The sequence below is a fragment of the Poromitra crassiceps genome (genome assembly GCF_964638095.1).
Source record: "Poromitra crassiceps genome assembly, chromosome: 27".
Lineage (NCBI taxonomy): Eukaryota > Metazoa > Chordata > Actinopteri > Beryciformes > Melamphaidae > Poromitra > Poromitra crassiceps.
In genome coordinates this window covers 16,102,598-16,115,180 of record NC_139650.1, presented here as the reverse complement: position 1 = coordinate 16,115,180, position 12,583 = coordinate 16,102,598, and the positions used below count along the sequence as shown (strand labels likewise).

At 42.6% G+C, this 12,583-nt stretch overlaps 1 protein-coding gene across 1 annotated transcript in view; it reads right to left on the bottom strand.

The window, feature by feature from the left end:
• LOC310798965 (E3 ubiquitin-protein ligase RNF123-like) overlaps nucleotides 1-12,583 on the bottom strand; it is a gene marked incomplete at its 5' end in the record, with an annotated part of 386,065 nt that overhangs the window by 316,837 nt on the left and 56,645 nt on the right. Inside the window, 3 exons of the mRNA XM_083661528.1 lie at nucleotides 916-1,017; nucleotides 7,087-7,207; nucleotides 10,585-10,656. Coding sequence (XP_083517654.1) covers nucleotides 916-1,017; nucleotides 7,087-7,207; nucleotides 10,585-10,656 — 295 coding nt within the window. The remainder of the gene's footprint in view (nucleotides 1-915; nucleotides 1,018-7,086; nucleotides 7,208-10,584; nucleotides 10,657-12,583) is intronic.

Below are 12,583 nucleotides of genomic sequence, written 5' to 3'. Positions count from 1 at the left end.
AGCAGAGGGGGTGGAGCAGAGGGGGTGGAGCAACGAGCGAGAAACCAGGGGGAATAGAGCTCAACGGTCACATGAATTTTTCGTGACGTCATTGGCCCAGAAGTAAGTTCCCCATTCATTTTCTCCATAGACATTTTGAGAAATCCTTATATAACGTGTTTTAAGGCTGGACCCAAGCCAATCCGTGACCTATTGAATCGTGAGTGACCATAAAACATCCGGTTTGACGCAAAAACTAAAAATATCGAAAATTAGATTTTTGGCTTGGTTCCAGCCTTAAAACCCGTTATATATAGGATTTTCTAAATGTCTATGGAGAAAATAAATGGGGAACTTACTTCCGGGGCAATGACATCACAAAAAAGTCACGTGACTGTTGAGCTCTATTGGCCAAGAACAATTGGGGAGAAAAACTGGGGGGAAATTCAGAAAGAACTAAAAAAATAAGTGTTTTATGTAGTCTGCATCAGCAAAATGCTAAATTTACAGATTGTCTTCATTTGTCTTTCTATGTAGATATATTTAATTTCCATGAAAAACAGATTTTAAAAGAATCTTTATGATTACTAAGAGATGAAAAATTCTAGTTTTCTATATGTATTCAGTAAAAGTATGAAAAAAGAAAACCCTGCAAAACAAAATCCTATCAAATGTGCTACATTGGCCTGCTTTGTTTACAACCAATATCTCAACATTGTATTTTTGTGTCTAAGAATACAAAGCAATTGCTCCCTCTAGTGGCACTCATGAATATCGAGCAGCAAACAACTTTTGCAGATCTTTGCACTTGGCACTACTTTGTCTCCCTCTTGGTATCAGCAGCCTTCACCAAGGGCAAATGAGCACAGGGACACAATACCAGCATCAGCGCAACACTAATCTTGCTGCCAGGGTACCAATGTTTGACATACAAACCTTTGAGTGTTTTCTTCAGGTGAGAGAGGAGGCCTCCCAGTCTCTGCAGGTCAAAGTAGTCCACCTTGCCATTGTAGAAGAGCTGGGGAGGGACATAGGCATCTAAAACAGAGGTGGGGGCAGAGAAAGACAGAGAGATATGAGGTGACAAGGGAACAGGAGGCAGAGAAGAAATAGTGAGCAAAAGCAGACCAGGCGCATCCTAAATAACCATTATAATTAAAAAGCAGTAAATGTAGGGAACAAGCTAATTGTCCTTTCTGCTATTTTCCATTATTATTAGACTACTGCTCCCTAGGGTGATAAGCAGAAAAGGGGAAAATGTGCACGTGCACACACACTAACGCACATGTACACAGACCCACACACATACACACAAACCATGGGGTGATGGACTTAACAGCTGTTTAACAGCTACTATCTTCTATAAGTCATGAATACCAGAGGAGGTTTACAATGACCTCTTAGAGAGCAAGAGGACATGAAGGCCAATGCGTGTCTCTATTAATAGAACATGAGACAGCTCTAACAGGGCTGATGATAATAGGCTGTTACTGAGGAGTGCCAGAAGGCTAAACATTAGCAATCAGTCATTGGTATGGGTGGGATTGACGATGCGAATAGCAGGATGATGTAGCAAATGACTATACAAAAGAAAGAGTTGCCATGGCAAAACATCACTTTCCATGGCACATTACAGTAAAAAAATCAAACAAAATCAACCACACACACCAAACGTTCTGGAGGTGCTGGAAGCTAAGGCATAACACTAGAAAGGGAAAAACGCTTTCTGCAGACTTGTCTAATGATGCCAAAATGGTATTTATTCAGTTAAGCTTTCATGGTGATGATCAATCAGATCCATCATTCCACGCTTCCCATTCATTGAATGTAGGCAGCGTGTAATGCCTTCCGGGAGCGAGGCGGGGTGTTTGGAGAGAAGGAGCGTCGGGGTCATTTGCATGGATCCAGATCTACTCTATGCAAATGAGGTGCAAGCACCGCCACTCGACGTTTCCAGAAACTCTGATATGATCGTTTAAGCCAACTGTTGTAAACATGAAACAAAGGCGGAGTCAGACACTTCATGCCCTATTGTAGGCATGATCCAATGGTTTCACAAACACATTTCGCTGAGGCATTTTCATAGGTGAAGGGAAAGCTTTAAATGAGCCACCATGTTTTTCTAACACTTCAGACGCTGCAGATGGTCCAGTCCGTACAATCAGGGCCGAGCGACATTGTTCGTCCAATCAGGTGCAGCAAGGAAGCAATGTCGAGCCCGCCTGCACGCGTGCAATACTGGGAAGCAGGGCGATCCCACACGTCCAAACACGCCTCTGTGGATCACTGGCTTCAGTCAATGGACCTTCATCACAATCATCAGAGCAACAGAGCAACTATTCGAGTCGACTATGAGAATAGCAGGCTGATCACTGGATTCTCTTTGTCGATCAACTTATACAAAAGAAGGAGCTGCCAGGGGGGGCAAAACATAACATTTCCATGGCACAAATAACCATAAATGAACTACATAATTGTTGTGCAGGGGCACACTGATGTTTTGGCTCTACACTTTATTACATTTATTTGGATGTGAAATGATACTTGTGTGAAGGTAGCCTGGTAAACGTCCGTGTTGTGTTACTTTCTATGATGAAGAGTCAGAGTGCAACAGTGTAACAGTGAATTGACCTTACAGCCGGTGTTAAATCCTGCTAAATGAACATGGAAAAGTAAACTTGCAGAAAACAAGTCATGAGTTCAGCAAGAGCGAGGCCAATGGAGGGAGGCAGCTTCAGAACGCATGGGGTCGGTCTCCAGTCTTTTCTCTTATAAATGCAAAATCTACGTTTATTCTTCTTCTACAGGCTGCATTTAATAATATATTATGATCGATTGTTTTTTCCCCTCGAAATTATTAATGCCATTAAATAGGAATAGGTCTCTTTATCAAAAATAATAATAAATATAGCCGCAAGCGGCGATGCGGGGTCCAAGCTTCTGGTGACTTGGGGGGTGTATGTCAGATAATATAGACACTGAATTGCACATTTAATCAGAGTTGGTATGTGCACAAGTGCACAAAGTTTGGTTGAGATTTGGTGACCTGACCGGGTTCAAGCAGTAGTAGCAGTAGTAATAGTAGTGTTAGTGTATATGTGTGTAAGTGTGTATATGTGTGTGTGTATATATGTGTGTGTATATGTGTGAGTATATGTGTGTGTGTGTGTGTGTATAGGTGTATATGTGTGTGGCAATGTGCACTGGAGCTAGCGGCTGAATTACACCAACTAAGGTACAACCTTGCTACAGTGAACATTTAAGCTAGAAGCAGGGTGTAAATGACATTTTCAAGTCAACTTGGCATCTCAGGGCTTGTGGAGAGTTTGATTACACCAGCTGAGCAGTATGGAAGCATTCTATGTATTTGTTTTTTCTATGTTTTTGCTCATGGTCAACTTCACTCAGCAGACAGCTCTGTGCCTGTTGTGGTTAGAGTACAGTTCTATCTCTGTGTGTGATGCGTCCAGAGTGCTTTACCCAGTACACCGACTGCATGCAAGTACCGCATAGTACCCCACTTCAAATAAACCAAACTATACCTTTCACAAATCAACTCAATAAGTGTCAAACTAAATGAATGCCTGCTAAACTGTTTTCGGATGTGCGAGATGTGCAAAATAAATAAGCATTGTTTCGGTGGAGTGTCCCTTTAAGGCCAAAACTAACATCTCAGTTGGCTTTAATTAAAACACAAGATAGGAATACATTTCAAATCACAACACATTGCCATCACTTCAAATTACCTTCATACCTCCCTTTACATAACATTGAAAATATATTTCAGATTGTGTAAACCTCCCTTTAAACTCACGGATTTGGCTTTTGGAGGTTTCATTCAGCAGGTTTCAAAGATAAGTTGAATTGGATGTTAAAAAACGTTCCCTCTATACTGCCAACTGTCTTGCACCATCTCCATTCATCAGTGATTCAGTGCACCTGGTACAGAGCCTGACCACAGCCCAACTCTGATTGGCTCAGAGTGATGTCAGTCACACTGCAGGATTACAAGCCCGCCAACTTCTGTTTCATGTAAAATACATTGGTGATACATTTTGCAGTGTAAACATTGGTGAACTGGGTTTACAATTATCAAATTATGTGTTCTTAAGTTAAAGCAACTCTGCTCAACATGTGGTAAAATATCAGCCAGGATGAGCGGTTAATGCGTGTCACACCTATGAACAGGTGAGGGCAATGTGACCCCTCAGCACTGGACCCAGATAAAACCACAAGGAAAGATGGCAGGCACACAGCAGGACAAGGTGCAGGGTGATTTTATTTTCCCAACATCAAAAGTGACAGTGAGGCAATCAGCATGTTGTCTGTGGATAAGAACACAAACAGAATTATTTACCCAAATACACAATGTTAACAAGCAATCCAAATGACATCAAATTAGCAATAAACAAACAATGTAACAATCAATTAAAGCAACAATAAACAATATATTTTAACCATGCTAAAGAAAAAAACATATGCAATTCACCTTTAAGGTCAGCATGAGTTGGACTGGCTCACAGCACCTCTGTAGCAGCAGACTGGGGTTTGGGGCAAGTTTTGCACTTCTTTTATAGCCATAGCTCCACCCATCTCCCCACCCACATGGCACAATCCACAAGTGAGTGAGTGAAGCACTCTGGGAGATGAAGTACACCAGTGGTGGCCATTTTAGTGTGCGTGTGCGTGTGCGTGTGCGTGTGTGTGTGCGCGTGTGCGTGTGCGTGTGCAAACAGACAAAATAGTCATAGGAAGTAGTATGTTTAGCAATAAAAAACAATAACAATCAAACAAACAATAAACAATATATTTTAACCATGGCTAAAGAGAAAAACATATGCAATTCACCTTTAAGATCAGGATGGCTTGGAATGGCAATTCAACAATGGCTAACAAAACTACAACTTACTTAATAATGCATCTGAAGGGAGGATAAACACCAACTGAAACACCAACACAGCCTCTACTGCAGTAACGGACACACACTGAGTGTAGAGGCTGATTAGCGTCTTAAGTGCAGGTGTGTGGTGATCAGTCCAGAATTAGGTGCAGGTGTGGTGTATATGTGTGTGCGTGTGTGTACGTGTGTGTGTGTGTGTGTGCGCGTGTGTGTGTGTGTGCGCGTGTGCGTGTGTGTGTGTGTGTGTGTGTGTGTGTAGATCCGGTGACCTGACGGTTTCCAAGCAGTACTAGTAGTAGTAGTAGTAGCAGTAGTAGTAATAGTAGTAGTAGTAGTGTTGGTAGTAGTGGGAGTGGTAGCAATAGTAGCAGCAGAAGTACTAAGAATAGTAGTAGTAGTAGTAGCAGCAGCGGCAGTAGTAGTGGTGGTTGGCTGTTATAGCGCCACCATCTGGTGGATTGGTGTAATTTTTTTACTCTGAGTAGTGGGTGATGTCGTGAACCTGTGTGGAAAGTTTGGGTGATGGGGGGTGTATGGTTTCTGAGATCCACACACTTTTAGGGCAGGAAAAGAACAAAAGTAAATACACAAAAGTTTAAACATTTATCATTTCAAGACGGTTTCACGTATCCAAATTCTGTGTAAGAGTTTTGGTCAGGTAAGTCCAGAGATGCCACAGAAAAAGTTTGCGCTCATTCAGGCAAATGGCCTGGGAGGAGATAGCAAAAATAGGTTATTGACAAAGTCCAAGATGGCGGAAAATCTAGCAGACTTAAATGGGCGTGGTCTATATGGATAGATGCGTATTGATCCAGAGAATCCAGCAGATGTGGAATTTTGATTCTACGCCTCACGGTTCAGCAGTTATGGGTCAATACGCAAAAGGGTCTGTTATAGCGCCACCATCTGGCCAATATGGCTATTTTTTTGTCTCTGAGTAGTGGGGCACATTTCCAACCTATGTGCAAGGTCTGGCTACTGTAGCCCTTACAGTTTTTGCCGTGCATACTGTTTTAGCGGAGAATAATAAAAATAATAATAAACGGAACAGATACAATAGGGATCCACGCACTTCGTGCTTGGACCCCTAATAATTAAAATGACGGCTAATTAATAGATTATGGCGATCTGATCGTCTATCGCCAATCTCTAATGGCCACGATTGGACGATATGAAAATAGGGACTATAGAGCAGCCCTAAAGCACACGCCCACCTGCTCGCTCTGGACATGAAGAGTCTACATTCTCTCTGCGAGCCACATGGACATAGAACAGCAGCTTGGGTGGGTAAGGTCCATGTTGGTGGGAACAGCTTGGGTGGGTAAGGTCCATGTTGGTGGGAACAGCTTGGGTGGGTAAGGTCCATGTTGGTGGGAGCAGCTTGGGTGGGTAAGGTCCATGTTGGTGGGATCAGCTTGGGTGGGTAAGGTCCATGTTGGTGGGAGCAGCTTGGGTGGGTAAGGTCCATGTTCGTGGGAACAGCTTGGGTGGGTAAGGTCCATGTTCGTGGGAACAGCTTGGGTGGGTAAGGTCCATGTTCGTGGGAACAGCTTGGGTGGGTAAGGTCCATGTTCGTGGGAACAGCTTGGGTGGGTAAGGTCCATGTTCGTGGGAGCACGCTCACAACGGACAATTGTGTCTCTACATACAGCCCATCAGGAGTTCAATGCATGTTTAGAAAGGGCTCTAGAGACAGAGAACCTTCTACAAGCTTTCGTTGTTAAAACTGTGTGGAAACAATTTGAGAGTTTAAAAAAACCTGCGTTGCGTCCAGTCTTCAGGGCGGCCCTTCGTGCAGAAGGGGCGGTGACATGCAGAAGTCGTGTGCTTGTCATCGGATAAAACAGAATCAAGTAATGTAATGTCACTCGGGACAGCCATTTTCAATGTTTTAAAAAGTTATTTGTGTGTTACAAAGTGATTCGCTCTATCTCCCGTTTGTTTCACTATGGAGGATAACGTGGGGAGTGTGTCATTTCCCGTAACTTGACAAAGGGCCGTTATGTTTGTTAGCAGCCGTTCAAACCACTATTTTGGTTGAGAAGTTCCCAGATGATTGGTAGGCGGAGATCTCCAATTGTATGGGAGCTGAGACTACTCCAAACTACAAGAAGTGGGATCGGGAGTAAAAACCTTGAGATGCTCGTAATTAACCAAAACAACTCTGAGTTGATACTTTTCCACTACTATAGTGTATAGGAAGGTACCATCACTGCTGATGCTGCCGGGGTTCTTCCTCTTGCCTTCGTCCCAATAGATCCTCACAGCCGTGATGAGACGATGCAGGAAACACACCATGTACTCTGGGGGACACAGTGCTGTCGGGTGCTGCTTAAACACACAGACACACATTTTATACATGCATGCAGACACAAAGGTACACAACAAGAGTATTTAACACAGACACACATTTTGATACATGCATGCAGACACAAAGGTACACAACAAGAGTATTTAACACACAGACACACATTTTGATACATGCATGCAGACACAAAGGTACACAACAAGAGTATTTAACACAGACACACATTTTGATACATGCATGCAGACACAAAGGTACACAACAAGAGTATTTAACACACAGACACACATTTTGATACATGCATGCAGACACAAAGGTACACAACAAGAGTATTTAACACACAGACACACATTTTGATACATGCATGCAGACACAAAGGTACACAACAAGAGTATTTAACACACAGACACACATTTTGATACATGCATGCAGACACAAAGGTACACAACAAGAGTATTTAACACACAGACACACATTTTGATACATGCATGCAGACACAAAGGTACACAACAAGAGTATTTAACACAGACACACATTTTGATACATGCATGCAGACACAAAGGTACACAACAAGAGTATTTAACACACAGACACACATTTTGATACATGCATGCAGACACAAAGGTACACAACAAGAGTATTTAACACAGACACACATTTTGATACATGCATGCAGACACAAAGGTACACAACAAGAGTATTTAACACACAGACACACATTTTGATACATGCATGCAGACACAAAGGTACACAACAAGAGCATTTAACACAGACACACATTTTGATACATGCATGCAGACACAAAGGTACACAACAAGAGTATTTAACACAGACACACATTTTGATACATGCATGCAGACACAAAGGTACACAACAAGAGTATTTAACACACAGACACACATTTTGATACATGCATGCAGACACAAAGGTACACAACAAGAGTATTTAACACAAAGACACACATTTTGATACATGCATGCAGACACAAAGGTACACAACAAGAGTATTTAACACACAGACACACATTTTGATACATGCATGCAGACACAAAGGTACACAACAAGAGTATTTAACACACAGACACACATTTTGATACATGCATGCAGACACAAAGGTACACAACAAGAGTATTTAACACACAGACACACATTTTGATACATGCATGCAGACACAAAGGTACACAACAAGAGTATTTCACACACAGACACACATTTTGATACATGCATGCAGACACAAAGGTACACAACAAGAGTATTTAACACAGACACACATTTTGATACATGCATGCAGACACAAAGGTACACAACAAGAGTATTTAACACAAAGACACACATTTTGATACATGCATGCAGACACAAAGGTACACAACAAGAGTATTTAACACACAGACACACATTTTGATACATGCATGCAGACACAAAGGTACACAACAAGAGTATTTCACACACAGACACATTTTGATACATGCATGCAGCAGACACAGGTACACAACAAGAGTATTTAACACAGACACACATTTTGATACATGCATGCAGACACAAAGGTACACAACAAGAGTATTTAACACAGACACACATTTTGATACATGCATGCAGACACAAAGGTACACAACAAGAGTATTTAACACAGACACACATTTTGATACATTCATGCAGACACAAAGGTACAGTACAAGAGTATTTAACACACAGACACACATTTTGATACATGCATGCAGACACAAAGGTACACAACAAGAGTATTTAACACAGACACACATTTTGATACATGCATGCAGACACAAAGGTACAGTACAAGAGTATTTAACACACAGACACACATTTTGATACATGCATGCAGACACAAAGGCACACAACAAGAGCATTGTGTGCACATAAGCAGATATGCAAGAATCATGTACAGTACATACAGAAACACACTAGTTCAAAGCTGCACCAGAGATGGGTTTTAATGGGTCTTATCAGCCTAAACCACAAAGTGGGGCTGAATTAACGAAGAGCGTTCAATCAGACCTAATTGAGACACCAGAGACTTCCATTTGTACAAATTAAATGGTGGTGTTGAGTATGGACACTTGCCACCAGCCACATGAAGTGACCGATCAAAACTGAAAGGTCCAGTGTGTAGAATTAATAGCATCTGGCATCTAGCAGAACAGACGGCCGAAATAGAATATCATATTCATAAGAATGTTTAATTAGTGCAGAATCACCTGTGTTTTTGTTACCTTAGAATGAGCCTTTTATATCTACATAAGGAGCGGGTCCTCTTCCACAGAGCCCGCCATGTTGCACCACCATGTTTGTACAGTAGCCCAGAACGGACAAACCACACACTGGCTCTAGAGTGGGCCTTTTGCATTTTTCTCAAATTTTGCGGCTACCATAGGTTGTCCTATCGGCTTGGGAGGGGAGGGTAAAAGGCAGGTTATTCAGTTGGGATGCAATATGCAACCTCTCCACTAGACGTCACTAAATCCTACACACTGGTCACAGAGAGCAAAATACTAAACTGTCTCAGAGAGCACTCGCCAATGTGACATGTTTTACCGCCCTTGTCCTGGGTTGCTAAACCTGAGTGTGCTGTGTGCAGTTTACATATACACATACCGTAAATTCCAGACTATAAGCCGCACCGGTGTATAAGCCGCACCTGCAAAGTTGACTATTTTTTTCTTATATAAGCCGCACCGGACTATAAGCCGCGGGTGTTTTAATGTTGTTGTTTTTTTTTGTTTTTTTTTATTGTGTTTTAATGTTTAATTACCATATGTAAGGGTTCATGCACAGAGGGGATTGTCGGGAAAGAGATGGCTGTTTGAGGAAGCTCCCATTTATTAACATTTCAACAAAACAACATAACACAACACCACCTGTGTTGTTTTTTACAGTGCACACAGTGTCATACAGTGTCATACAGTGTGGTGAAAAGAGGGCAAGAGAGGAAATTAAAACTTATTATAGTTATATAGGATTTATAGTTAGAAAGAGTGCTAAAAAAGAGAGATTTTTTTTTTTTTTTTTTTAATCCATAGATAAGCCGCACCGTTATATAAGCCGCAGGGGCCAAAAAAGGCCAAAAAACGGGAAAAAAGGTGCGGCTTATAGTCCGGAATTTACGGTATATATATATATATATATATATATATATATATATATATATATATATATATATATATATATGTATATATATATATAGTGTGCTGTGTGCAGTTTACTGAAGAGTCACATTTTTGGTTACCTCTCTCTGTCGTTTGGGTTGAGTTGTGCATCTTTAAAATCACAACATTAAATGACAGTCAATGAACCTGTACACTAGTCCATGTATTGTGAAGGCTGCCTTTCTCTCTGTGTGTCTGTGTCCCTGTGTTTGTCTGTCCTGCAACAGCAGTTCTTCTTACCCCTCTGTTGCTCGCATTCTCTTGGAGAAACTTCCTGAACTTATTCAAGAAGATGTACCGAGAGGCTTCACCCTGAAACAGACACGCAAAGACAGTCTGAGCGTAGAAGTTTGAGATCGAGATGTTATTGACCAATCACAGTACACACACAGTGGGAAGAGTGGGAAGGGGCTAGAGGCAGGTAAAAACATGTGATACCCATTACCAGTGTTGTTTGATACTGACAAACTGAGACAGACATGAATTAAATGTGAAGTTATTGAGAATGGCACACACGAAGGCATCAGCTGCAGACTACAGCTCAAATCAGGCGTGAAACCCTCCTGAGATCCTCTTAATCAGCGCTGTCACGGTGGTGTGGAGAGGAGGTCAAGTAAATCAACTCAACCAAGTCACAACCAAGTCAACTCCTGCTTCTCTGCCAGCTTTTTGCTTTTTAACTACGAAACTTTCTTTTTTCTTTTATCCCCCTGATTTTACTACTACGCCACTTTCTAGTAACGATCTTTCATTTTGAATCGTTAACCTATTTTTATGGAATCACCACTAACAGCACTTTCGGAGCTCACCCAGGCTAAGTATAGCCTAGCATAGCCTAGCACTCCAGAGACTGTCGGACAATATGCCTCATATAAGCTGCTGTGATCATCTTCAAAGGATTGCCGTACTGGAAACAACGATATTTCATCTCTCAAATAACTCACTGCCATCGAGTCAAATTGCACGGAATGTCACGAGCAACGTGAGTACATTATCATTAGCTCTCAGGGATGCTGACTCACTGCTACCGAGTCAAACTGCTATGGCTACCAACCTAGAGCTAGCTGATGCGGCTAGCCTGCCAGCTCCGGAGAAAGCCCGTGCTAACATCGCTAACCAAACTGCGAGCCCGAAGCATAAACAAAGACATATCCCAAAGAGATTAGTGATTTCCACAACTACTCCACAAAACCCAGAAATCAGCTCAGCAACAGGCTGGCCCTCCCTAAATTCCAGCCTGCGGTGCTCGGCTCGGCAAGCTAATGGCCTGACACGGGCTCTCCGCACGAGAGATGAGGGTCGTCAACTGCTTAACCACAAACACCAAAACGAGCGGTCATGGACTACTGTCACGAGAGGAGGAACAGCCCCCCCTCCTCCGCTAATGGAATTGCAACTTGAGAATCGTTTTGGCCTGCTTCGATCACCTCCAGCTGACATAGCTGCCCAGCTCCATGAGAGGGAAAATCAGGCTAGCGCTAGCACAAGGCCTCAGGGAAGAAACACTGTCTCAAAGCCCAAGGACACCCAAGCCATAACAACCCTGATAGTAGGAGTAGGAGATTATACAGTGAAAAACATCAGGAGTTGGAGAAACTCCAAAACATACTGCTTCCCTCAAGACGCAATCTCTGACATAACAGGAAAAATCACAGAGCTACTTACATCTCACAAAGCTGTGACTAGGGTGATCCTGCACATTGGAAAAAATGTTATTTATAAGCAAGAATCAGAGAAACTTAAATCTGATTTTACCAATTTGCTGAATATGCTAGCCTCTCTAAACATTGAGGCTTTTATCAGTGGTCCTTTACCATCTCAGGGCACGAACCGCTTCAGCAGACTACTAGGCCTAAGCTCATGGCTTTCCACCGCCTGCCCACTACATAAAGTAAACTTTATTGAGAATTTTAATTTGTTCTGGCAGCGTGAGCACCTCTTCACTACGGACGGGCGCTATCTCAATAGTGCTGGCGAGGCTTTACTGAGTTCTAATCTACTATACACGGTGGACTATTACAAGGTCAAGATCCCTCTAAAGCCTCCCCAAGACAGACAGCCTGACGCAGCGGCCACAGAGCTCTCCTCCAGCCCTGCTCCACCTGCAGCCACTGACCATGCTCAGATCGACGCAGCTTCCGGCCCAGCTGCCGACCCTGCCCAACTGACCAATGACGCCACACCTCCGGCAGTCGCCACACCTCCGGCTCTACAGGTCGCCGCCCCACCTCCTGCCGCC